Source organism: Athalia rosae, chromosome 3 (assembly GCF_917208135.1).
Source record: "Athalia rosae chromosome 3, iyAthRosa1.1, whole genome shotgun sequence".
NCBI lineage: Eukaryota > Metazoa > Arthropoda > Insecta > Hymenoptera > Athaliidae > Athalia > Athalia rosae.
In genome coordinates this window covers 10,189,179-10,217,145 of record NC_064028.1, presented here as the reverse complement: position 1 = coordinate 10,217,145, position 27,967 = coordinate 10,189,179, and the positions used below count along the sequence as shown (strand labels likewise).

The 27,967-nt window shown below is 38.1% G+C and overlaps 1 protein-coding gene across 2 annotated transcripts in view; it reads left to right on the top strand.

The window, feature by feature from the left end:
• The first annotated feature begins 2,272 nt into the window (after nucleotides 1-2,272).
• The window catches only part of LOC105692225 (diacylglycerol O-acyltransferase 1), a 39,231-nt gene continuing 13,536 nt past the window's right edge, over nucleotides 2,273-27,967 (top strand). The window contains exons 1-7 of one of the 2 annotated variants that reach the window (XM_012411289.2): nucleotides 2,273-3,051; nucleotides 3,129-3,348; nucleotides 9,773-9,901; nucleotides 12,363-12,457; nucleotides 19,701-19,753; nucleotides 21,829-21,937; nucleotides 25,900-26,055. In XM_012411289.2, the coding sequence (XP_012266712.1) occupies nucleotides 3,227-3,348; nucleotides 9,773-9,901; nucleotides 12,363-12,457; nucleotides 19,701-19,753; nucleotides 21,829-21,937; nucleotides 25,900-26,055 (664 nt within the window). In that variant the 5' untranslated portion in view covers nucleotides 2,273-3,051; nucleotides 3,129-3,226. Of the gene's footprint in view, nucleotides 3,349-9,772; nucleotides 9,902-12,362; nucleotides 12,458-19,700; nucleotides 19,754-21,828; nucleotides 21,938-25,899; nucleotides 26,056-27,967 lie in introns of both variants that reach the window. The other variant, XM_012411288.3, reaches the window with a different exon arrangement.

The following is a 27,967-nucleotide window of genomic DNA, read 5'->3' as shown; positions in this document are numbered from 1 at the left end:
GTGATTTTATAAGATAACGTTATAGCCGGCAACTAGCCATCCTTGATGACCGCGCGTTTCTCATTTTTGCAGCACACAGCTTCTAGTTTTTCTTCCTTTTCTCAGTCGTTTTTCGACTGCACCTAGCCCTGCACTTCTACTCGACCGCAAGTTTAGAGTTAAAGTCACGCGCTCCTAAGCTAGCAATTTAGCGACAGATCCTCTTTCTTTTCCTCCTCCATCGTCGTACGGTAAAGTTCTCTATTCTACCTCCTCCATCTTTCTCATTTCATTGCTGCACGAAGTGCAATACCAATCTTCCGCAGCGAGGAATAGGGATGTCCTTCTTTCTTTGTATGGGAAGTCGGTGAAGGATCCGAAGTCAGTACTACATCTTTTAATTAGTTCCTCTGTCTCCCATCCTAACTGCACCTTCGGCAAACTAGAAAAGACGTATGTGATCCTAAGACGTTTATTGCTTCTAAAGTATCCCGCTAAGAATGTTTTCAAGTGCAGCAAAGATTCTGTCTCCTCGATATATTAGCTTTTTTCTTTCCCCGCGCACCTTCGATTTTTTATCCCACGAGGAAATTGTCCTCGAATCACTTGAGCTGACGCGGGTAAATTCTCTGATTTATACACACCTATGCGCGTACACCTAACTTTTTTTTTTTAACCGTAGTAACGATCCGCGTAGCAATTCTATAGCCGTTAAAAAATTACCTGGGTGTTATTAAAAGAATATTGCTTTCCATTTTTGTGTTCAGGTTTTATAATATAGCCGGTACACGTACGCATGACCCATTTACGTCTGTGGCACCCGTGTGGGTGTGAGTAAAAATATAGGTGTGTCCGAGGGATGAAAAATTTAATTGGCTCTTGAAAAGGTTGAAGCGTACGTGTAACCTGGAGGGATATATACCGCTATATGCCGCTGCTGCTGCCGCTGCTGCTGCAACGGTGATCAAATACGAACGAAAAAATATTGAAAAAAAAAAAATCAGGAAGTATATATGAATAAATATAATAGCTGCAGGCCTGCCCTGAACGAAAAGCAATTGCAAACGTGTTCGAGGTATAAAGGAAATTTTTAAACGCTGCGCAAACTTGTACGGTACGAACCAACTATAGCTTTTTCACCCGGCTTCTGAATGACGACGTTGAAAACAAAATCGCCAGAGAAAAACGGAATTAGCATAAGATGGAAAAATAATCATGATTCATTTTATAAAAATACATGAAGGAAACTCATTGTAAAACAAATCGCGATTATTTATTTATACGTTTATTTGTAATAAGAGATGTGCGTGCTGACCTCGATGTCCCCTATTATACGATGAAAATATGTATTTTTTCTCGTAAATTTTGAAGAAATATATTTTTTCGAATCGGTTATCGATCTCCTTGTTAATTAAGAGATAATTTCAATCTGCGACCTTCGCGAACCTCAACAACGGTATTGTCGGTAGTACCTAACAACACAGCGGCTGGTCGGCTTTGGAATGAAAAATAAATTTTCAAACCCAATTTAGAGATAGGTGAAATTGTGTTGCGTGATAATCGGTGAGTAAATAACGTTCAATTTATGAATTTGTAGAATTTCAATAGAACTTGAATGCGGCCTCGACGAATTAAATTTTGTTCTTTTTTCAAATGAAATACCAGATGGATCTGTAGACTAAAAAAATGACTTATTCCAGGTAGATATTTGTTCTCCATTGATAATTTGTCAATTTCAACATGTGCGCATATCGTTGATTCGGATTTGAATTGTATTACAATTCAGCAAAACAGATCGTAACATGCATGATTAAAGTTATCAGCTAGTCCGTTCTCTTGTCCTCGCTACATGTAATCGGGTGGACTTTGATAATGGATTGATAAAATAGAGTGGAGTTCGATTTGGAAGGAATGTTTTAGAGCAAGTCATTGGGTATTATCACATTATACTACCGTTTGGAGAAATAAAACTCTCGTACATGAATTCATGCGTGGCTCGAGGACGTTGACTTTTCTGCGAACATATGTTGCATCGATTTCATCTGCAATGTTTCTGAATGAATTATGAATAATTCATACAAAGTTATTATCCGAGGTCAATATTAGTAGTAACGTTATGTAATAAATCTTGTTTACTTTATACGATTTCTTATTTCCCATTATTGAGACACTCGACGTGTTAGCGAGAACCTCGTGACACTCATCGGTTTCAGTTCAATACCAGCTTTCTTATAATCGCTAGAAGAACGTTAGGACGTTGTATGTACGGACACAAATAGGATCAATACGTAACAGTTTATTCAATAATGACGACTCGTATGATGATTATGGCATAATAATGATGATGTACCTATAACGTGCGAATGTATCTAGATATCGCAAATATACACGCGTTTTAACAGATACATTAATGTTAATTGAATGCATTTCTGAAACTAATGAAATTGCAATCTCTAACAGCAGTTCATACTCCATCCCCCACGCGGTGAACCGCAGACATTTATTTAATCTTTTTAATAACTGCCCTCGTGGTCGTGTTGTACGTCTGGTGCATGCAGAAACTTCCATGTAAACTCGTATGTGGAGAGAAGAAAAAGGAAATATCTCCTCTGCATCAATTCAGTTGCACGACAACGTTCGTCGCGATCACGTATACGTGTATCACAACTTTCAAAATGCAAACCTGTCTTCCTTCGAGCCGTAAAATTGGCTCGTTTTAATTTCGCTTGGATAAATACAGTTTTATTTCCAATCGCGAAGTGAAAGTTATGATAGAATCGATGAGTCTTCAATGAGAATACCCGAGTGAAAACAAACATCATCTGAAATTTGACTTTGTATTGGACTCGGGAAATGTTATCGCTCATCGTATATTCGGAGAGCCCAGTTGTCTTCGAATGTCGAGCGTGTGAAGACGTATTTTTTTGGACTCTCGGCCGTCAGATTGTCCATCTTTCGACTCAACCGAGACGCCAAAAGAAGGCGTGAAAGTGTCGGATCTTTTTAAATTTGCCGGTTGTAACGCCGCGCAGACGTAACACGTTTCTATTTCGCAGTTGCAGTATTGTTAGTGTAAGCTGTTCTACTACAAACGTGCCTTCTATATTCTCTCGAATAGTTAACACGTCTATTATTATCAATGTGTGCAGGTCGATGTGTTTAAAAGACCAAAAGTGCAGTGGTCGTTGTGAACCGACGTTCAAACATACGCAATAATACGAATACACACTAACGTCCCTCCCGCATCATGGGCGACCAAAATGAACCGGAAACAACCAGAGTACGTTACAGACGTGCCAAAAGCGTTACTAGAGCCGAGGAAATTCAGATGGCAGAAAAACGGGCGCGATATTCACAGCCGGACAAACCGTGAGTTGAATCAATTGTGAATAAGCTAAGTCGCTTTTGAGCTTTTTAGGAGCGAATACTCATCGAGAAAAGGATGAGACACTGTTTTTTTGGCGAACACGTACGATGGATTACAATTGCGTTTACTGTGATTTTTCGACTTGAATAAAGATTATCTGTATCCAAACAAACGCACACTTTCGGTTTTATAACCCAAACCAGTGGAATGAGCCTCGGGAATCCATTTCGCAAGTTGTGCGGAGAAACGCTGACTGGTTTTCTGGTGCCGACCGGCTACGGCGCAACTCCGTCGAGCAAATTCAGGTCGCATATGTATAGCTTCTCCTATACTACTGTTTTGTTAAGAGCGGGGGAAATATCTCTCCCACTACTAAAAACGGCTCTTGTATCGTAAGCTCCAACTGTGAGACCTTGCAATCGATTCAAAGGTCAACTGTTGCCCAGATGGTATCCTATTTTACCTACGGTGCGAATTGAAAGCTCACATTATATGTATATTTATTCCTTCGTAATGGGAGGATCGAGAGAAACACAACTGTGGAACGATTGATTTTTTTATTTGTCTTGTGCTCCGATAGATCGACTCGTCATATTTCTCCAGGATACATTTTGTTATCTCGGAGTGACCAGTTCTTACGTCTTTCATTGTGAGATAACTTATCAGTTGTATGCGGATAACGTATCTTCCGGAGTTTTCTCCTTTCTTCATTGAGGTTCTTGAATCCCGAGTCAAGCTCGAAGATAGTTTTTTAAAAACTGTCAAGTCTTAGAAATCTTCTGGGACGTTGCGTTTTTCGCAATTCTGTATGAATTTCCAAAAAAATTTACGGAGTTTCGCCAGTATCTCCATAAAGTTCGGACAAAATTTTACGAAATCCCGTAAAAAATGTTCAGGAAGTCTAACGAAATCCGATGTCGAAATTGTTGAAATCCGGTCAGGTAGCGGAAGCACGGAATGATCCGGAGTATCGACCTCTCATCGAGCGTATGCGTCACCTACTTGAATTCGGCAAAGTCAAGTGCTCGCGACCTCTACACTTCCAGGACGTCGTTGCATAATTCATGGCGAACATTTCGTATGGAAGAGAGCTATACAGTGGTCAGTGGTTCAAGGTCAAAGGGCCAGAACATGTAATATACATGCACGTATTTCCACATAGCTGTTCGCAGGTGAAACTCATATTCCGATTTCCATACTACCACCTACCAACGTTCCATGGATGTCCCCCATTTGCATATCTGAATATTACTCATTAGACGAGATAATTCTATACTTGCGATACTGCGGAACAAACATCGTTGTATTATGAATAAATAAGCTATTATAAATAACCGACGTTATCGTTGCGAGTACAAATTCACTAAATACATGTAAATTTGATTTTTATTTTATCTAGATGCAGCGGCACGATACGATAAACTACATGGCATACATTTCCACAAAACTTTTCGTAACCCCGTTTCTTTGATTTTTTTCTCCCCTCTCAGCCTTCTCCGGTAATTTTCTTGCACGCCCATTTCTCACGAGATAGGTATATTCTTTATATTGTCAGAACTCTTCAACTCTTTTCTTCACTTTCTATTCTTTTTTTTCCTATTTCTCTAGCGATGTATTTTCTCATCTCGTTGTTGGACGTTCGTTTGTCTTCCTTTTATTAACGCGCGGGGATTGTACGAACCTATAGAGTTACGTTATGCCGCTGCTGCTGCTGCTGCTGCTGGTGCTGGTGCTGGTGCTGCTGTTACACTGAAGGGACGCTAAGAGAACAGTAAAATCTTTACCCCTCGACACGGTATAACGATCCACAAACAAAGGGATCCTTTACTAAGGCAAACTTTCTTCCTACTTCTTCTCGAAAGAAATAGAGAAGAAAAAGGAACGGTAGAACGGAAGAGGGAGAGAGACCGGTAAAAGGAAATAAAAAAGCACAAAGTCCGAAACGATCTTCGCACCTTAGTTTGTTAGTTACGAATTAACGAATTTCGTTGCCTATAGCTGTTTAGTAAACTATATGGGCGATATTACAACTACTGCTACGTATAAATACTGGAGGAAAGAGAGGAACGAAATGTTCACCGGAATTAAAAGAACAGCCAGGTGCACCTGCACTCCTACTTAAGTAAAGTGAACGAGGAGTGAACTAATTATTTCTAAATTATGCAGTATACATAAGTATATATACATCTTCCGTCAGAGTTCCTTGTTCTTAAAATCCTTCTCGCTTCCTTTCTCCTCTCGCAGATGATTTTTTTAGTACGATTCTTTTTATATTGCACTTACGATTGTCAGTGTTCGCTCGAAAGCTATACTTCAGGATTTAATTATTCCGTGCATCAAATTTTAATTATTCTAATACGATATTACTGCACCTATATTTTTCGTTTTATTAGACGGCACTCTCTCTATCCATGGTCGTTCGGATTCTTTGCTTGTTTCCTTTTCATTACAAATAAACCCTTATTTTTTCTTTTTTACTTGAGTCGTAAAAAATTTGCAAGATTATACGAGGTGTGAACGCCTGCCGTATAATATTAACGCGATAAATGCGAAGTCATATGATTTCTGCTATGGGTACGTCGTTCCGTAAAAAAGCGATGAAAAAAAAGGGGATATTCTCATAGAATATCTGTATATCTATACGCGCGTGCGATAATATGGATTTTCTTTTTTATCGTTCGTGGATTTTAATTCACCCAACTGCCCTCGCTCTTTTTTACGCTGCAGCCTGCGACCGAACCGTCACGAATAAAAACAAAATGTGAAAGAATTTTTATACATTTTTTTTTCTTCAGATACGGCTTTCTGATCTATTACTATTCGATGAAACGCAGTCGAGATATTTTCCGCCAGTTTCGTCTACCATATTTCTGATTTATCTGTGCACAAAATTTCAGTCACCGGTAAAGTATGTGAACGAAATGAAAAAAAGAAAAAAAAAATGAAAAATTGAAAAAAGTGGCGTCGAAATTTCGGGGGCTGATTTCTGGGTTCGATGAAAGAGTAGAGAGCACAGGCGATGAAAAAGACGAGGTAAAATAAAAGGAGAGGAATTTTAGAAGAATTACGTAAGACCATATTCGTGGCTCTTCCGCGTATAATAATTTTTTATGCTTCGTACGGTTTTATCTGCAAATAGTACCTACAATGTTTTCTCTCAGCTAGTTTTATTTCTTCGATAAATACTTTGTGTAAAATTTTGCGGAAGTTCGAGATATTTTTTCCGGGTTTTTTTTCTGTTCGTTTTTTTATTTACTTATTTTTTTTATTTTTTCAACGAGGGGATATATTTGGAAGTAGGGAACGCGATTTAAAAAGTGGAAGAAAGCATTAAGAAATTTCGCTTTTTCTTGCCTTCTTTATTTTCGCAGAGTCACAAAGTTTTGCAAACTAATTACCAACTGGCTTTTAGGTACGAGCAGATGTTTGACGATTCTATCTCACGGTTCACTCAGTTGCTGCGGTTCTCGGTTTTTCCTATCTTCTTAATTTGCAAGATATATAAAAAAATTTGTTTTTAACATTCTTGATTCATGTTTTTCTCGTTTTGTCGTAAGCTTATTACTCAATTGTCTGGGACTTTATAAGGTGCAGTGATTCGATTTAATACCCGCGCATTCCGCAGCAGGTGTTTTTTTTTTTTGTTTTTTTTTGTTTTTTTCCATTTTTCTTCTTCGTCAATTTACCTTGCACCGCAATGTGTGCAATTTCGTTTTTATTTCCGTGCTATCAATTCCCACCCTAATTCCTGATTTGCATAATTAATCACCCCCGTACCTGAGAAATTGATTTGATCGTCTTTTTGGGTATAACACAGTCTGTACCTGGTGAATTCGGCGGGGTTTGTATTTTATGCATAAAGGCTACTTATTCCAAAAGGCGAAAAAAAGTATACACGGCGAACTAACTATGAGGGGCCGGACGAAATAAATAAGAAATGTTAAAAGGTCGCTTAATTTCCCCTTGTGAATCATGCATCGCAAGTCTATGTGCGTACATACCTAGGTATATACTTATGCATTATACGTATGGCTCTTGAGTTGGAGATTCGAAAACTTGCCCGGCAAGTCTGCCACCGAACACCGTAGGTACACCGACCGACGCCCGACGACGACGACGACGCCGACGCCGACGCCGACGCCCATTACATACGTAATACTGGTGTATCCGTCTATCATTTAAATATTCAGGTTCTTCCGGTGTCAGGAGAATTGCCCTGCGGTTCTGTATGTTCCTTCACCTGCACACGTTTTCGTGCATATATAATGTGTAAATACATACCTTTATACACGGTGTGATATATTTATTCTCACTTTGTAGGTGAAATTTTTAATAGGTACTTTTTTTTCGATGTTTTCTTCTATGTTACACCGATTTAGGGGTGCAATGGGAATCACAGAAAAAAAATAATTTTCCCTTCACGTTCGATGAAATAATTAGAAATTTTTTTTTTCAATTCCTGATTTGATTTCATCCAAAATTTTTGGTTCGTTTCATTTTCTCGAGTGTTATTTTCATCGCCGGACAATAAGTTGTAAGAGTTAAATATAATATTATTCCGTTCACGGATAGTTCTAGATTTTTCGTCAATCTATTTTAAAATGGTGACTCGGTCGTTTATCGTTTTTATCATTTTTCAAAACGACACCCTTTACACGTATGTCCTGCGGTGTGATACATATGGCACCAGGAGACGTGAACGCGGACTTTAAACTTACGTATGCCGTATATAGCTGTGCACCTATGTACGTGCACTCACCTGCACACTTACATAGGTAAATACATAGCTATGTATGGATATATTATACATGTGTGTTCAGTATTTCGAGTAGGTACATGGGACAGGTTTCTCCTTCTCTGTTTCGCTCCACTTTACGCTTCTTTTTAGTCCCGGAGTCGCGCGGCGTCGGTCGCGGCGGTGGGGAAAAATCCCCCTTTTGTGGACTCAACCCCCGTGAGCCCTTGCAACTCTCGAGACGATCCGGAAACAAAAGATTTCGCACCTTTATCTTTTACGAGGACCGTTTTCAGATTCCCCTATATCCTCTTTTATATATATATCTATATACGTGTATAGGTATACCTATCACGTCCCTATATACAACACCCTCCAGATCTGGAGACTCTCCACTTTTATTCTTCCCGCTTTCTTCTATTTTTATTGTTTTTCCTTTTTTTTTCACGCTTTTTTCTCACTTTTATATCCAAATTTTCCCGATTGTTTTTTTTTTTTTGCCAACAAACCGAATTACAATTACAGGAAGGTGAGGCGTTACTCTTGAATTTTAGGGTACCAAATCACCTCGCAAATCACTTCGTTTTCTCTTCTTAATTTCATCTCGCTGCTTGCTAACGCACATTTCATCTCACTTCACACACCTACACAGTTACATCATTGCGCTATTGTACGGCACGTGCAAGTTCCGATCTGACCGGAGCGCGATAATCGTGACGTAATTTCTCATCGGTGACGTCATTCCGTCAGCTAGACCCCGCGGTCAGTTGTTAGCTCCGTTCTAATACCTCCTCGCTTCATGCTGCTCGCGTACTCAAACTTATTTTAGTTCTATTCCCCTAGGGCCCAGATCTATAAGATATACATATAGTGATAGTAAAACGGCTGTATCAACTCGCGTAACGTTCTGCCCCCTCTGTCGCTATTTTATTTTATTCCGCAACGGTCGTATACTCCGTACACTCACGTACAATGTATAATGTATAATACCCCAAATTGAGAATTTCTCGATCGATATATTCCGTGGATATCGATCACCCTCGGTTTTCCTTTTATAAATTTTCCTCATTTCAGCCGAAACAAAAGCCAGAATAAAGAAAAATAGAAGAGTTTCCGATTATTTATCAAAAAATTATTATCATCATTGTTATTATTACGTTATTATCGTCGTCGGACAAAAGAACGAAGCTGGAGAGATAAGCCTGGGGCTAGCTGTGTTGTGTACGGTATAGAAAATAAAGAAGAAGTAGAAGGGGTTTGCAGTGTGCTAGCTTATAGCCGCATTGTCGGGGGTTGCAGAGGCTTTTCAAAATTCATCAGGAAAAGACGAAGCATTGTTGGAGCGCGATGCGGCCCACTCTCGCCAAAGTCGAGTCACAAGCCGGCCGGCCAGAAAACACAAGCGAGGGAGTACGAGAAACGAGAAAGTATAGTAAGATAAGGGAAAAAAGGAAAAGCGGAGGGAAAAAAATACGATACCGATTCGAGGTACGTCGTGCTTTGATGCTGTCGGAGGTCATTATTGTCGTCCAGATTATAAAAGGATTTCGTGAGCGATCGAGGGTGGATTTGTATGAATTTTTGATGAGTTTTAACGAGTCGACGTATAGCTGCGCAGTCGCGATGACCATTGAAATGGGAGTGAAATTTTGTTTGGTAAATAAATCGTTTATTTTTTCTTCTTCTTCCAGATGTCACAGGCCGAGGGACAGCCTTTTTTCGTGGACTTCGGAATTCGACAATTTCACCGGTTTCATAAACTGGGGATTTTTGTTACTCGGTATCGGAGGATTCAGACTCCTGTTGGAAAATTTCATAAAGTAAGTATACCGTACAAAAATAACATACAATCCTTCCGATATTGGGAAATACATTTATAGAGTACGGATTCGATACACACGTAAGCTTCGGAGCCGGTCATCGACGAGGGAAGAAAATCGTATTATTTTATTCAATTTATACTTATTTTTATTTCACGTTCTTTTTTTCCATATCGTTATTCCCGATCCCGTTAACTACGTAAATTAATACGATATCACGAGCGTTGGGTAAAAGTTCTTTTTTCGATGGGCAAAAACACCGATACTTTCATATACTTGCGGGAGTGTAAAAGTTTATTTATTCTTCATTCAAGTATATTGTCTTGTTTTTTGCAATACCTTTTTTCTTCCTCTTCTTTTTCCACCCTATAAGGGTATGAGAACTTTTAAGCTGATTAATTAAACTCTTGATATATTTCTCTAAGAATCTCTTATACTCGACTCTTATTTTCTCTTCATACTGTTTCCAGCTTACCTCACATACCGAAAAGTTGTTTTTTCTGTTTATTCATTTTTTTTTCTTGTTTCTCCTCCGTTGAATGTCTATAGTACATACCTGTACACAGGTATAACGTAGGAATGAAAATTTTCGAAGCCCATTACGGTCGTTATTAATGATAATAAAACTTAGCTGCCCTTTACAAATTGCTGGCAGATTTGTTTTATTAAAATCTTTGCGAAAGGAGAAAAAAGATCGGAGTTTTTTCTACTTATGATTTGTTCATTCGTGTGCGAAAATATAATTAGAATTCGGAAGTCACACGTTGATTTTTTATCGGGGTCAGTTGAAAAATTGGATCTTTCGACGTGGAATTCGTGAAATTTTCACCCAAAGTGTAACGGTGCTCTCTTGTAATTACAATATTATACTTGCTCTTTAGTTTAGGCTCGACTTGCTGGCTCGCTGCACTACACAATGTACTATAGATGCTCCGACATTTAATTATACCACGCTTAAAAGTTCCTCGAAAAGTTTTTGAATTCCTTAACAAGAAAGATAAATTTTTGTTAAAAATGGAAACCTTAATATATAACCTATTCAAGACCAGCTCCTGCTGGTGCAACCTAATTTCTAACTATCACAGCTTAACAACTGCGATAAAATATACTTTAACTAATTATCTATTATTCATTTTTTACACACTCGTTTCACCGAACCAAAAAATTCGCGTAGTAGATGATAAAAATTCAAAGTTCAGCGATGTAAAGTGTAGACATTTTATTTTCCAAAAATTGTCAACCCCCCTACCAGATAAATTTTCACCAATTCTTTCGAATCTTCATTTCGACGAAAGTAGAAAAAAGTCAAAAATATTATTGCCATTCCAAAAATCTTGACGCGCGCTACATCTCTAACGGTAGAGGTATACGGTATCGGTCAATTACTTCGTACAGCAATGCGAGCCACTCCGGCCACTTACGGACCGGCATGTCCTCTATGTCACCGATAACAATCCTGCACGCGATCTTGAGTATGGCAGCGATTTCCGCAACTCATGATGGAAATTATCCTCATGCAGGAAGCCGTCTGAGTGATCTGCGGCAAATGCTTCAAATTCACAAATTCCCCCCCCCCGTAATTTCACTCTGTTGCTTTTGCCCCAGCCGTTCGCGCCCCCATTCTCCTACCAATTTCACAAGCCACACACAAGCCGATCTGATCAATGAAATCTCCAAACATGGTTAACCCTAGCCGATCATACGCGGGCCCTACAATCGCGCGCTAATTAAGCGGGTTAAGTTAAGACGGGATACAACCGATCCGGCTCTGATTTCTTTTCGTATACTCTGCGTCGTTCGATCGATTACAGTGTCGACGGGTTGGTAGTATTTCTCATCATTTTTGAAAACTACTTTTTCGATAACGATTTGCAGTTAATTGCGCATGCGGTATATCGGTCGTAATCGTTGGACCGTTTAAAGGTCGTCAAAATAATCCATGACATTGCAGCTTTGCTGAAAATACTTTAATTACTCGGAACAATAAGACTCATTTATCATGATTAGCTTATATAAAGCCTATGTTTAAGCTTTTCTTCTCCATTAAATTGCGCCTTCCTTCGCGCTTTCGCGTTACGTAGCTCTTGTTCTCACGCTAGCTAGCGCCGTCTCCTCATCCCATTTTTTTTTTTTTTTTTCTCTCATTTTGTTTCTCTCCTTTTTTTTTTTTTGGCTCTACAGCGAGGAAGATTCTTTCACATTTTCGACCGAATTGGACGGGACAAAATTTATTATTTATATACCGGTATATGAGAGAGGTAAAAAAAAAAAAAAAAAAGGAGAGAAACACAAGAAAATCGCGAGAAAAAATATAAAGACGAAAATGAGAATGTTCTTAATCTTTTATCATGAGTATAATAATGATATCTTCCGTGATAAATGAGAGAATATTAATTACTATAAGGCTATCCAGATTTACCAGATTTTATTCATCGTGTTATATTTGACTTGTGAATTTCAGGTACGGAATCAGGGTAGATCCTCGACAGTGGTTTTTTTTCCTGAGCGGAAGTAGCGACGGCAGTACAGAATGTCCTTCCATCGTCCTCATACTGTGTAAGTAAACGTGAATTGTTATTACTATTTTTATATCTCAATGCGGGAAGTAAGTCGAACACCGCATCGTCAAAAATCTCTTGACGAGCGAAAAGAAGTCGGACCGAACGTGTGACTGAAAAAAAAAAAAAAAAAAATAACTAAAATTCGAGAAAATTTTGCAACAATACAACGTACGTATAGATACCCGACTGATTGTGAGTTGTTATAATAATGGGGGGGGGGGAGGAAAAGGTGTTGCCAAGAAATCCAACGCCGTTTTCAGTCAGCCTCGCCCCGTAGGATTTTTCTTTTTTCCTTTTCCTTTCATATTTTTAATCTTTCCCTCATTTCACTCCGAGTCTGGTGGATCGGTGCCAAAAATCCATGCAAGAATAGTAGCGACGATGCGATACGGTCGGTGTTGTCGTCGTCGTCGTCCTTGTGCAGACGTGTATTAAGTCTCACATTCGCATTGTGTTTATCCTTCGCCGTTATTTTCTCTCTGCATGCCGGTATAATATTGCGAAACAGACACTCTCCGGTGGGTGGATAGATTTTTCAGCTATATATGGAACAGCGTCCACGTATAGGGGCGGGGGGCGAAATGGGGTGTAACGAACCTATCATTGTTCCGATGTAATTCGTCACTTGCTTTCTTTGTACCTTTGTTTTTGTTTTTTTTGTCTTAAACTATGGTGGACCTGGTCGCTAATTACGTACAATATTTAGTTAGCTTCCTCAGTCGGACGAACAATGAGATGCCATCGATAATATCAATACATAGGTAAACGAGTATGTCAATGAAAATAAGCGGTACGTAACTGGTATGAGATGTGATGTACAAGAGAAATAAATCATGTAAATAATTTGGCACGATAAAATACAAACAAGTTGTGAAGTAAAAAATGACGGGGTTTAGCAATAAAATAAAATCCCCAAAGACGGGCTCAATCTCCTGGACGTATTAACATCTGGTAAAGTAAAGAGTTCGAGCTACTTACCTCTTAAGTTTTCGTGCGTTCTTCGCGACGGCTCAGGAATAATAGGAAGAGTTCGCCCAATGTCCAGTTCTTCCGGATTCGCATAATTACCGAATGGAACCGATACTCCCCGATTTACCCTCCACCCTGGCATCGTATCATTCTTTCACAGGAGTAATCCAAAAATTTATTGAAAAAAATAACTAGAACAGGTTGAATCGAAAAACGCATCCTCAAAATTTTTGCATATCATCCAGCGAAACGGAGATTGAAAATAGAAAACGCAAAACTTCCGAGCGTTGCGATGGAAGCGATATTCTTGGGAAACCCTATCGCGTATATAGCTGCAGAGTTTCAGAGTTTCGAAATCACTGCGAAAGGTTTCTTGATCATTAGAATTTCGTCGCTGATGTTTGCATTCGGAGATCAGAAAATTTTCCAACGATAAGTCGGTCTGAAATTAACTATAAATAATTTGTTGTTATTATAGATTTAAATAATGGTTCGAAATTTACATAATAGCTGCAGTAAAGTTTACATCTAGTTTGTACGGATTAGTCGATATATAATACCTGTATTATAATATCGATAGCCGCGTGTATAACTTTCGTATAATCCTCGTGGCAATCAATATCAATTTTCACCCATAGTTGTTCGGCATAGTTATAATTATATATAAGGTTTTAACAATAAATTAAGCATTGTCGCGTATATAAAACCTACCAACAGTAGGTTCTCAGCGGCGTACATATATAAGCCATTATCTCGTCGTGAATAAGCGACTTCATTTATGAATTTATCGGTTAATTTAACTCTCGGAGGTGTCTCGTGGGACTTTCTTACGCATACACGTGCATACGTACCTCCCCTACCTACCTACCCGTGTAACCGGGTATACGCGTCCTACGTGTATGGGGTAGATATTACGACAATGACAACGATGCCCCCGACGCGACGCTCTCTCCTCTCAGTTTTATACCATGAAAATATATGTACGCACCAGCTGGCGTTCCCTCACCGATCGGTTAGCCGCTACCTGAATTAGCCGAGCTTACTTTTTCCTTTCCACTTTTCTCCCGCGTTTGAGAAATGTAGAGAAAAAAAAAAAAAAAAAAAAAACTTATTAAAAAATCCTGACAGAGTTTAGAAACCAGCGTGCATCGCATCAAGGTGCAGAATATGAATTCATTTAATAGCATTTCCGCGAGCTTCTCCCCCCACCGTAGCTGAAATCACATTACATGAGCCATAAAATGATTCAATTTTTTTTATTCATCCGTTTTTGATTTTCGTGTGGTTCTCTTCTACAGAGATACGATTCGAATAACGATTTTATTTCATCCAGTCGGTAGTTATATACTCTTTAAAATTCAACAATATTCCCTGTTAATTAACAACTATCTATTTAATTCGTGTGTAGATAGATCCGTGGGTATATATGTGCACGTACGGATGAGGTTATATTGCTCATATTCCTGTGTAACTTATTATATGATGTTTGTGGAATAATTTGCGCTCGTGAAACGCGAATAATTTTATTACAATAAAACGTGCAACTCGAATTGCAGCATCGCACGGTTAATTAACCCAATTTGCCGCTCGAATTTTCCCACCAAATGTTTTATTTTTCTCCAATTATTTCCTCCTTCCAGATCGTTAACCTACCGATTCGGTCAATTATAACTTATAATGCGCCACACACGTGTGTATGGATTTGAAAAATTGCTTAATTCGCGAGAATAATTAGCGCTCGATCGTAATCGGACCCTGTAAGGTAAACGTCCGTTTCTTCGAGCTTTCGTTTCGTTTTTTTTTTTTTGTTTCTCAATTTCATTTCCTGCCACAATTTTTCATCGAACGAGAATTACTTCGGCTTCGTTTAATCATTTACATATAGGTATACGTACGTACAATGCAGACAGAGTGCGTGGGAAGAAAAATTCGCTGAATTATGCAGGATGAAGTAAAAGAAAAACGGAAGTCTATATATTCCGGTGTTACAAAAAATTCGTACAAGTTCCATTCCTTGGTTTTTTTGTGCTTTAATTTATCCGTATGTATATCCTACAAAATGATGTTGTACATGAATTACAAAAATGCGCGTCCGCAAAATTATTATTACTAATAATATTATTTTTCAATCTCTCTGCGATGTAATCAAAATATATACACGCACATGTACGTGAACATAGGTTTCATGAATAAAGTGAAATGAAGCGGAGACGAACGAAAAAAAAAAGAAAAAAAAAGAGATTCATACGTGAATATTTGATAAGAACAGGAAAAAAAAAAAAAATGGAGGAAGCAGTCATCGGTAAAGATAGCGGACTGGAAGTACATTTATCGTATCTATGTGTAACAATATATACATGTATATAATAAACATTGTGCGTATATATATGGGGTGAGATAAGCCGAGCGCGTTTTTTTCACAATTCGTATATAAAGTATTATATCATATGAGTGTATATACGTGTGAATAACAGTGTGCGTACATAGGTGCGTGCATTGTACATCCTTTACGTGTGCTTTATTCAGATTTTATTTACTCGAAATTTTTTCTTATTCTTCTACTTGAAGTTCGAACAGTTATGCACACATAATCGATATATCTATGGTATCGCAACACTGCATATCGGTTCTCGTAATAATTAAGAAAAATTGGAAAATAAATAAATTGAATATAATGCGATTTGCACATACCTACACGCACGTTATATGTATGTATATACATAAGTATTATATTCCGCATGTGCTTTGCCTCCGTACGCGGCAGTTACCTACATTGGAAGCAATTATTTCTTATGGTAATTAGACAGACACGATTGCATCCATTTGTTTCTAGTTTAATTCAAAATCGTAAATCACCGATGTCGAGCAGTCTTGTTGCCGCTACTTGTTACTCCCTTTATAACGAATACATATACCACCTGTATAGGTATATATTCATACGTATACAGAGCGGACAACGTGAAATTGCGCACCCCATTTGCACATGCGCGATCGTCGGCATTTGTTTCGCAGAATGTCCAACAACACTCCGCTTTCAGATTTAGCTGTCAAATACAAGGACCTAACCTGAACTTTTCGATCAGTGTATTTCTGTCGACATTTAATTAATCTCTCATTCAATTGATCAATTTTATTTGATGCTATGCCACCCTACTTATCTGTGTCTGGTTTTGTGTCGCATTATTCACCTGACACAACATACCTCAGTCATATTTAACTACGGCGATCTCAGCTGTATTGGTGATCGACAATTTGACAGCTACAGCTGAAATCTGAGGCTGTTGGTACAACGCGCTAGCAGATGATAAATTCGACTGCCGTTTTGATTCACGCTTGCGCACAAAATCTGGGTGCGCAATTTCACGTTGTCCGCTCTGTATACATACGTATAAAATCTATACAAGTATGTACAAATACATACGAACGCCTATTTTATGTCGCTAATCCTAGAAAACACTTTCTCTATGTACGTACAATACAAATATGCTCCGGTGAATTAATTACCGTACCGCACAAGGGATAGATAGAACGATAATGAAATAATACCATGTACGTACGTACGTTTCGCATGTGTAGATACATACTTATATTCGTCGTAGAGAAATTGAAATAAAATAAATTTACTCCGGATAAACGTCCTATTGAAATATGGAAAATATTTTACCTGCGTGTACAGCGGATAATATTGTTTTATTAAAAAACTCTGTGACATAATTGATTCGGTATACGATATTCGCTCGTACGGACGTATACGTGAAAATGATATATTTTTATTCGAAATGGAACAACGAATTTTTCCCACTTCTCTTTTTGGTCACGATCACGATATTCGGGTAGGTAGGTACGCTCCGCGCGCAATATCTGATTACATATGTTCATATTTAACGATTAACGCTCAGATTAACGCCTCGCTGAAGCAATTCTACTTTTAATTCGATTACTACGGTATACCCCCTGCTACGTAGCAGATTAAGTAATCCGTATGCGGAATCACAAACGCAAATCTCTTTCACGTTTCGGGCAATCGTAAAACGAAGGGAGGAAAATATCGCGTTATATTTAAAGTTCACTCGAAACTGCAAACTTTCTGCTTTTTGTAGTTTTTCCAATATTTTTTTTTACTATCTTTCCCTATCAATATCACGTTTATTTTTTCAATAATCGTACGATATTCGATTCGCAGATATACTTTAAGTATGTATACGGGGATGATATGTATCGGATCTATGAAATAATTTCTGGATAAAGCAAAAATGATTTTTGCTGGGTTTTTTTTTTTTTTTGTCAAAATTTTAATTCAGAAATTTTCAGAATAACAAAAGTGTCTCATAATTTACGGTATACCAAGGGACCGTGATAAGTCGCGAAGCACGGTTTTTTCGATGTACAAAAATGATCGCTGTGCGCCATAGACAACTAGTGTATGCAATATAGCCGCGGTTAACGTGACGTGATAATAATTGAAGCGTGTTTTTCGCGCTTCGGAGGACGTATCGCAGTGTATCTAATGATCGCGTCAAACGCGGAGTGACGCGTTGTCGCTGATCACTCATCCCATCACGTACTGCACTCTAGTGTAGAGTGACAGACGCTGGCAAAAAATGTCGCGAATTAAGTCGACTGAGGCTGTACCGCAGTTTTTATTGAAAAAAAGAAATAAAGGAAGAGTAAAAAAACTCGTACGGCTCTCGCGCAATTTTTGAAATTCTATAAACTATTCGAACCTGGATTACGGAGGGACGAGTAGGAGTTTTGGTTTCCCAAGAGTTTTGTGTCTCGAAAGCGGAGAGAGAGAAAAAATAGATGCAAAGATCGAAAGATTCTCACAGATTTTCTTTCGAGGAAAAAAATGTGATAATGTCGCGTGCAGGAAAGAAAGCACCGTCCATAATGTTGATATATATACCCGACAACGATGTGTGCTAATTACGAATAATTATGTTCGCTAATTAATAAGCTTTACTCAACTACCTCATTATGTCTTACCTTCGGGGTTCTATACGTACACTAACTTTTAATGGCTAGAAAGATGTGATAAATTCGGTTAAATAATTACGAACTTTGATTCTTATTCCGATCTTATGAAAATTTCAGAATACTAGTATAGAATGTAATCACGGCTTGACTTTTTTCGATTTTGGGCTGAAAAATCAACATTTTTTTTTATCGGAGTTTATGCAGTGTATTCTTGTATATTTTGAACTCAGGAATCCAAAACTGAAAGTCAAATTGATGCTTCTATAAAATCGATTTAGTTATCCGCAATTTTTTCCCTTTTTTGGTACAGAAAAATTGAGTTGTCTCGATGGGATTAATTCGTAGCTCAATTTAATCAACAGATTCGTATTCTTAAAGTCAAAATAGGTAGGAAAAGCGTCCTCGATGTTTGGGCCGAAAATCTTCAATATTCTAAGACTTGTGATCAAAAAATTGTACAACGTGTTCCGAAAGTTTTGAGCAGTAATAAAAGTTCATTCGAGATTCAATTTCACGAACTCGAGTTCAACAAAACCCTTATTTCTGGATTTCAACCTCACGTTCTGAAATAACAGTACCGATGCGAGGCAGGGTCGTGTTTGTAATTTGTCTCTGTTTTTATTTATTTATTTTCCCACCCTCGGAATCGTTAATTTTATTAATTTCGTTGTATGATTTGGCTTTATGTTAGTCGAGTGGTTTTCCAAGTTCCTTAGTTTGTCGTTCCCACGAAGCTTCTTAATAACTTTTAGTATACCTACTTTTACATTATTCAGAGCTAGTTTAAAATGGTTTCGAAATTTTCGTGTTCCGTTGTAGGTACAACCTCCCTTCCGCCCTTCTCCCCCATCTCCACCCCTCACCCCACGTCTTCCATCCCTCTAACATAGCCACCGCCGCTGCTTTTCCTTCCCAGTGGCTCAGTCGAGTCAACGCGACGTTTTCATATCGCAACTTGTATCTTTTAAACTTATTTAAGTTTTGCAATATTTTAACCCGCTCGAACCGAGTTTTCTCTTTAGTTTAATATATATAATAATACATAACATGTATAATGCACATATACACATCATGAATATATACACGATACCTCTACGCCTTGAAAATCTACGGAAACTTTTTTCTTCTTCTTTTTTTTCTTCTCTTCTTTGATTCTAATATTCCAGCACAGCGCGAAGCAGGCGGAACTCATTGTATAGATTCACTTATATACATATTCTTGACACTTTTTTCACCATCCAATGCACACGTGGAACCGACTTTCTATATTTTTTTAATATTTTCTGTTCCAGACTCCACAGTTCCCGTAGTCCTCTGTTTACTCATCGAGAAAGGATTGGCAGTGGTAAGTAGCGGGAAAAAGAAAAAATGAAAGAAAAATCGATTGCGTTTATATACGCGATTAGGGATCAAAAAGCTCTGGAAGTACGTGACTTCAATTTAGTATACAGGAAGACATACGTATATATACATATATATATATTTTTTTTTTTATACATCCCCGGTGCTTGCTAGGGCGTTTTTCCCTTGCGCAGAGTAAATATGTGCACACATAGTATGTATATAACTATGCATATAGCGTAGTTTCGGGCTTTTATCAAGACGAAAGTGAGCTTCGGGAAGATTTATTAAGTGTGTAAAAGTTTTGGTAGTAGGTACGTATAGGCTTCGCGAAGGTACCTTATATATTTTCGACGACCGCAACTTTGCGTTCGTACCGCTGCTGCTGCTGCACGTGTAGCTCCCTATACCCAAAAAGTTGATAGACGCTCTTTTCGATTGTTTTTCCAGCACAACTTTTTTCGTTCGATCTTATAAATGTGTGTAGGTACGTCACACATACGCGTATACGTATGCCGATGATGATGATAATTTTTATCTTAAATTTTTATTGGACGAAGATATCGTTTTGACTGAAAATTTTATTCGCGGTTTTTTCTTTCATTGATTTACAGATCTTACTTCGATCGGATCGATGAATTTTTTTTTTTTACCATTTCGCGTGTGTTCCGTGCCTTTCTTTAGATTTAATATACGCTGTTTTATTAAGTGAGACTTCACTTTATTAATATACAAAGTGAAAATTCCTCCTCAAACGAGAATCCGATATCCAATAAACGACCCTTCGTCCCTTAATCTGATTCCGATAGCTTAATATCTACACTTCAAGCAGACGTGGACCGCAAGCACAACTTGCTTCTGCGATATTTCCTTGCAATTTACTACCTTAAAAGTTGTGGGAAAATTGCTACCTATCGCAAAAAATTGATTACAAGGTGTATACGACTAAACGTGAGATTTTTAGCGATTTTGGAATTTGAATCGATCGTTTTGAAGCTTGCGCACTTCAACCCATTTGGAAACTGATTAAAATCTAATCCGATTAGCCCATTTGAAAAGTCATGTTTTAAATGGAATACGTAGAAATTGTACAATACGTATATTCCGTTGGTTGCTTTAAACTTCCTATACTCGACGTATGGATTTATTCATTTTGAGGGTTATTACGGGAGATCGAGGCAGATATTCCAAATCTCGAGCAAAATCTAGAATAATTACAATTCCGAATACATTACGAGCAGGTGAAATATTCCCGTTAAAAATATTCAGTTTTTAATACGAAACCTTTAAACTCTGCATTCGTTCGTTAGGCACAGCTAGGAGATCACGGAAAAATTCCGAGCTTCGATATTAAAAATTAAGTTTTCAAAAAAGTTGTTCCCCTTCAGATCTTGAAACTTTATTTGCCACGGGAGATTCTAACTTTCCGATGCTGTAGTGGAAGCTACGCAAAGTTTGTGTCATATTTTTTCAAAAAATTCCCTTTCGCATTGAATATTGGATGTCTTTGTAAATATGTTAGGATCGAAAGCGCTGATTGACGGAAGAGCTACTTTTTTCTCCGTTAATTTTATCATTTTCAATCGTTGAACAAGTGAAAGCAAAAATTTTTTTAACCCCAGGTGTTGAAAATTGAGAGTTTTGTGTAAAAAAAAACTTGTCGATCGCTTGTATAAATACTGTACACGTCGAAAATAATTCAATGGCGAAAAGCTGACCAAAAAATAACACTACGTTCATAACTTCGTGTGCGTGGCCGTGTTTGTATATATATGCATAGAACACATGTGTGATGCGGCAGACTATCCAATCAAACAAACCGATCAAATATTGGCCTGACAATTGACCCCGTTAACCAACCTACGATAAAACAATATGATTCTGGCACTGGACCAAAATCAATCACGACTTTACCCCGCTGATGTTATATACATATATATAATGTGGTAAAAGTAAATTTTATGTATGTAGGGCGATATTAACGCAATTGCCAAATGCCTTTTTAATTTTTTCACCATGTTCTTTTCCGCTTCGCATAATAGCGCTGATTTTTTTTCATCGAATTCATTTGATTTTCAGGAAATCATCGCTCACGGACCCGGCATGGTATTCCACGTTGTCAATCTCATAGTCATGGTGCTGATGCCGATGGTGGTTATCCACGTCAAGGAGTCCGGTTTCAGCTTGAGTAAGTACGGAGACGGAAAGAATCCATCCGTGTTCGCTATTACGTTTGTTGCAAAATCGCTCTCAAAAAATTACAAGACGTCCACGCTGCGCACTAATTATGACACGAAGCTTTCTTCTCCTACGCGGATACGACTCCGTCGGCATTTTTTTCCAGCTTGAAAATATTTCATAGAAATTCTTTCGCGCGTATTTATCAAAGATCAAGGTAAAAAAGTACGAAGTTGAAGGGTTGTTCGCGACGTTAAAAGTCGTAATTAGAGGAAGAAACATCCGAAATGATACCCACGTTGCGCGTCTGTGTGATTTCTTCTCATCTGCCGGCGTCTAATCGTTCAAAGTTTTCCCTTATCTCGAGTAACTTTAAAAGTCGACGCTGTATTGCTACGCGTTTTTTTTTTTTTTTTTTTAAAACTTGATATCCAGCGGAGGAAAATATTTTCTTCTTCGTACAAAAATAAAATATTCACGTAATAGGTATACGTATATGGACGTATGTTGTGCGTTTATTATACATTTGAAAAAATATGGCATTTGAGATTTTTTTCCGCGAATAAAGTAGCCGTTGTCGCTTTCACATCCTGGCCGGTATAAGGTTCCTATAGATATCCTGGTACGTAAGAAGCGAGCAAAAGAAATATAGTGCAAAGATTTGTACCAACTATGTACCCAACCTTAAGCGCTTCTTAAAAGTTACGGAGTCCCGCACGACGGCGACGGCTTTGGCTGATACTCCATATATATGTACATCGCTGCTTTTACTTCTTCTTCTTCTTCTGCTTCTTCTACTCTAGAAGAAGAATATTTCTAGTGCATTTCCGAGAAGAAAGTAAAAATATGTTGCAGTTAGATTTTTACGAATTTATTTAAATCCATTTCGAATGTCGTCATGATTCAATTAACCAGACCTAAATTAAATTTCTGCACTGCCACTCCTCGTCCGAAGTAATAAGAAAAAAAAAAACAAAAAAAAAAAAAGAAAGAACGAAGTGTGATAAATAAAAATTTTCAAACGAGAAAGTCAAAGGTCGGAATTATAAAAGACGAAGTGTAGGATAAATAATTGAATGAATAAATGAATAATTATATAAATAAATTAGCACGCTCTTTTGAGAGGTTCGGATAATTTATTCCATCGTCACGACGCGGATTTCGCATAGTATCGTAATGATTTTTCGGTCTACCTGTGTACCTTAAAACCTTACGTACTTTTTTTTTTGCTACTTTCGAACGTGCCTTAAACTCTGGAGAATTTTTACACAAGGGTAACAGGTGTCGTCGACTTCGACTGCGGAATTCGTCCGGTGAAACTGAATAAATAATTCACCGTAAATCCAACGATTTGGAATAGGTGCAAGGAGCGCGAATCAAGTGGCACGAAAAGAAATACATTAAAAAAGTGGAGATTGTACTTCTTTGTGGCAGCTGACTATTTTTTTTCATGTACAGAGCTGGCTGCTCAAAAAGCTTGAAACGATGGGTGAAATAGAAAATAGGAAATAGTTTCCCAATTTTCTCTCGGCATTTGTTCGAGAATCGTTCGGTACGTGTATTATACATATACAGTGATACAAAGAACTTCGCAGTTGTGCATAGCTCTTCCAACAATATTTTATTCTATTTTATTTTCTTATCTATTTTATTCTATTGTCAAAAGGATTTTCTGAAAACCTTTCACGTTCTTGTATACACTCATCGCCTCCGTTTCATCAACCTTATACGAACCTCTATATCTCATATCGCCACTACACGTCCAGACAAAGACCTCGAACGATCAATGATCAATCAAATATATTCACTTTACTTTTTCTCCCCCTTCGTTTCATATTTCTCCAGTGATATCGAAAATCCGATAATGAAAATTCTGAAAAAAAGGATTTTAAATTTCGTCAAAGTTTTTCAAGCCTTCGTTAAATAAAACGTAGCAGCCGTACGGTTTTATTATAACACGTGTCTAAATATCGCGGGGCGTGGACTATATTTTACGGAGAGCCAACAAGAAAAACGTAAAAAACGAAATAAAAAATAAATAGGAGAGAGAGAAACAAGTTGCACACGGTTATGTATTCGTAGGTATAAAGTTGTAATGGCCAGTGCAATTTCCTGATGCTGGCGCATATATACGTAGGTGTTTTCATACACGTGCGCTCATAATCCTCTGAATTCCTTTGCCAGTTTCTTAACGTCAAAAATCCTGCGGATCCTGGCACCATGGACCCGTGTACACTCGCGCATGTGTATGCGTTCACCAATGTTGGCACAAAGGTGCAGTAATACTTATCGAGGTACCCCATGCGTAAATGCAAAACTTGGCACGAGTTCCGGGCAATCGCGCGACCTTTATTTGAATCGGAAATATCACTTTTTTTTTTTTTTTTTCTTACAACGCCCCCTCCGTAAAAAGTCGAAAAATCCAAACAACAAATGGTTGTAATTTTTCGGAATGGAATCGCGCATCGATTCGTCGTATGGTCATTGAAAATGATGAAAGAGAAGAGAAAAAGTTTTTTTTTGTAAATTCGCGACGGTGAGATTAAGTTTTAAAAGTTGCATCGAAAATTTGTAGGTTGACGCCCATTGGAGTTTGTACGTTGTTTGGAGGATATAATTTTTTATTATCCCAGGCGGATTTTCTGACGCTGCAGCATATCATATCGGTTATATTGTGAGTTCGGTTCAAAGTTCAACTTGAAACTAATTTTGAAAGGATTATCCGGTGTAAGCGGTGTGGCGTCTGCGTTTGCGGAAACGAGCCACTTAACTTAACAGGCTGGCTGTACTCCAGATATGCTTCTCGGTTACCTATACATACACACGTATAATACATCTATATTCAAATGTCATATATATGTATACGTAACGCGTACGTGTGTACGTGTGTACGTGTGTATAGAATTTCTCGTTGAAATGAACACGGAGGATCTGGAGTCCAGGTCGTATAGATTATATCGTTTTGCGGGATATGGCTGGATGTGCATTCTTACAATTCTAGCAAGTTGCATACCATGAAAATCTTGTACACCGTGCAGTTACCCACTTCTTCATGACGTTATGGACACAAAGCGAAAACTTGGAAACGGGATGCATTTTGCCGTCCCTTATTCCCTCCTACCTCCCTCTCGCACATATCGCGAACCTCGGGGGCTACTTTGTGGGCGTTTGGCTCGGTGATAAAAATCGACTTTCGAGACATCAGCGATATCATATGCTAAGATATTTTTGGTACGGAGGAAAATAGTTTTTGCGGAATGACGAACGAGATAAACTACATGTTGTACAATCGTAACTTTTTTCGGTCGAATTTCACCAACGGAAATTCTGAAAATTTTCAGTGTTGCGCAAGAAATTACGCTAGAGATTCGAATCAACGACCAGAGCTTTCGCAAATCGCGTCAGCTCTAATTTGGATATTTTGTGTTCGTAATCTGTCCAGAATATAGAAAATTCTTAAATTTTTTTACTCAATTTTTATTTTTTCTCTATTCGGAAACCTTTATAATATAGGTTGATAATGGGCTTGAAAATGGAGAAGAATCTATAAGTCCGCGATTTAATTAAGACATAAACAATGCAGGGTACAGAAATTTTCCCCCGTTAATGGAAATATCGGAAAATGTGCGAACGGTGCAAACTTCGAAGGCATACGTATATATGTATATTATATACTATGCGAAAGAACGTGCAGCATTCATTAAATCGCATAATACGAAATCCCCGCTGAATAATTAATTTATGATATCCCACCATAAGGAATTTCTTTCTCTCCTTACCCCCTTTACAAGATATATATATATATATTTTTTTTATTTTCTCTCTGATCACCGATTCCTAAGTCCAACGAATTCGAAGATATTTTTAAATATTCACGTATATGTATACCTATTACGAGATTTAAAGTTTTTTTTTAAATCTAATAAAATATTTATAAAAATATTAATTATTTCTTTTTTGCATCATTTTCAGTCGGAGGAATGTACGTTTGTATGCTGTACGCAATTTTATTTTTAAAATTGTGGTCGTACGTTCAAGTGAACATGTGGTGCCGAACAAGTAGGCGAAGAAATGGCAACTCTCAAGGCAGAATGCGGAGGCAATCGCTCTCCTACAACAATTTAAAAGGTCAGTACAAATTTATCGAGTAAAAGATCAAAGATGGTAAAAAAAAAAAAATGGCAACCCCCTCCTTCAATTTCTTCTGGTCAAAAGAGTGTTTCCGGAGCTGAGTTCGCGGAGCGATAACAGAAGGTAAAGAACACGTTTCAAGCGATGGGAATTTTTCACGCACAAGAAATATAAAGTTTGAATAATTTTTTGTTTTTTTCTTTGTCGGTTTTCTCCCCCTCCCCGCCCCAAAGTTTCATCCGGTTCAATCGTCGATTATTAGTGAAAAGGGTATTTATGCAAAAGTATTAGATAGTTTACGTATGCGTGCGGAGCCAAACTCATCACTTACTAGTTCATTCCCTGAATAACCCGTAATCGCGGGCTCTGGAGTAAAATTGCTTGTAAAATTACACGTTTTCATAATAATTCCTTGCGAGAAGTCGATAGTTCGCATGGTGGTTAGTGCACGGGGTGGTAGTCGGCAAAGGGTTTTCATCACGTGATTGACAGCCACCGTGCTTCTCATACCCGCAGCATTTGCGAGCATTATATGTTAGCTGTGGTGGATTTTGTGAGGACAGAAGGATCGAGTCTGCCGAAAATACCTTACGTATACACATACACGTATACGTATACACGTATTATACTTGGGCATATAATACAATTATTACATACTAGACCGTAGTGATAGTTTATAGAATCCATCAGCCTAAATGCGTTTTCGTCACGCGAGGTCAGTGTAGTTTGGTTTTGCGCTATTATAGTTACGAGACATTAAAGCTCAAATATATTTACCTATACATATAGCCCTCGTCGTAGACTGCGCTGTCAAATTACGTAACGATCGTTTCACCCTCCTAACCACGATACCCGCGGCCAACGGTTGCTGCGAAAGTATCACAATTGCTTATTTCATTTCTCTGCGGATAACAGGTGCGATCGGTGCGCGGAATTCCGCACAGACTTTTTACCGCGGAATCGATGCATGCGGAATTTCGGGTTACTGTATGTGTATATAGGTTCGTCTGCGCGGGGACGGACACGGCGGAAACGACTATACGTATACGTCCCGTGCAGAATCCGTGTACTTCCGGGATGTACTTTTTATCCACAGCTTCTTACGAGATTGAACAAATCTCACAAGTTCACCCTACCGCTCTCATTCGCTAATTGTAAGTATTTATGGGGCATTCCGAGATAAAAGGAACAAAATAAGGCTGAGGATAAGAAACTCCGACTTAGCGTTATACCTAACGACGAAATTGCGCGGGGCAATTTTCACCAGCCAATTATTGCCGCGTCGATAAATTGTTGTGTCCCACATAAAACGGCGCTGATACTACCGATTCAGCTTTTTCTAACGCGTCTTCGCAGGTTTTCACTCTGCTTTTTCGTTCCTTAATTAATCGCTTTCTATTTCTGATTTTCGAGGATCCCTATTTATATATCAGCCGTGTGGGACAGTCGACTCTTTTGTAATAATTATCGCAAAGATAGGACAACGATCATGATAACAATGACAATAATAATTTTCTGTTTAACCCGCTATAAGCTCTCTTTCCATCAATCGCGCTACACATTAGCTTCAAATGCGTACGATGGAAGGCAATTTTGAATATTGTTGGTATAATTGCGAATCGACACGCCGAGCGTTGAGTTTACTGCATATTCTGTATAATAATAATGATTAGATTATTATAATAATGATAAGCATCGCCCGTCATCATCATCGCCCAGAATTTCAGAGAATTTGATTCATTTTACACGCTACGCCCATTATACCCGATGTATCCAAGACGTCAAAACTTAACTTCTGTACCCACACCTGTAACTGTACTTATATTATATCATTACAGCACATCACGAGAGCACTTTGAAACTCCTCTGTATACATATAACGTCTCGTAATATCTCTAACCAACTGTGC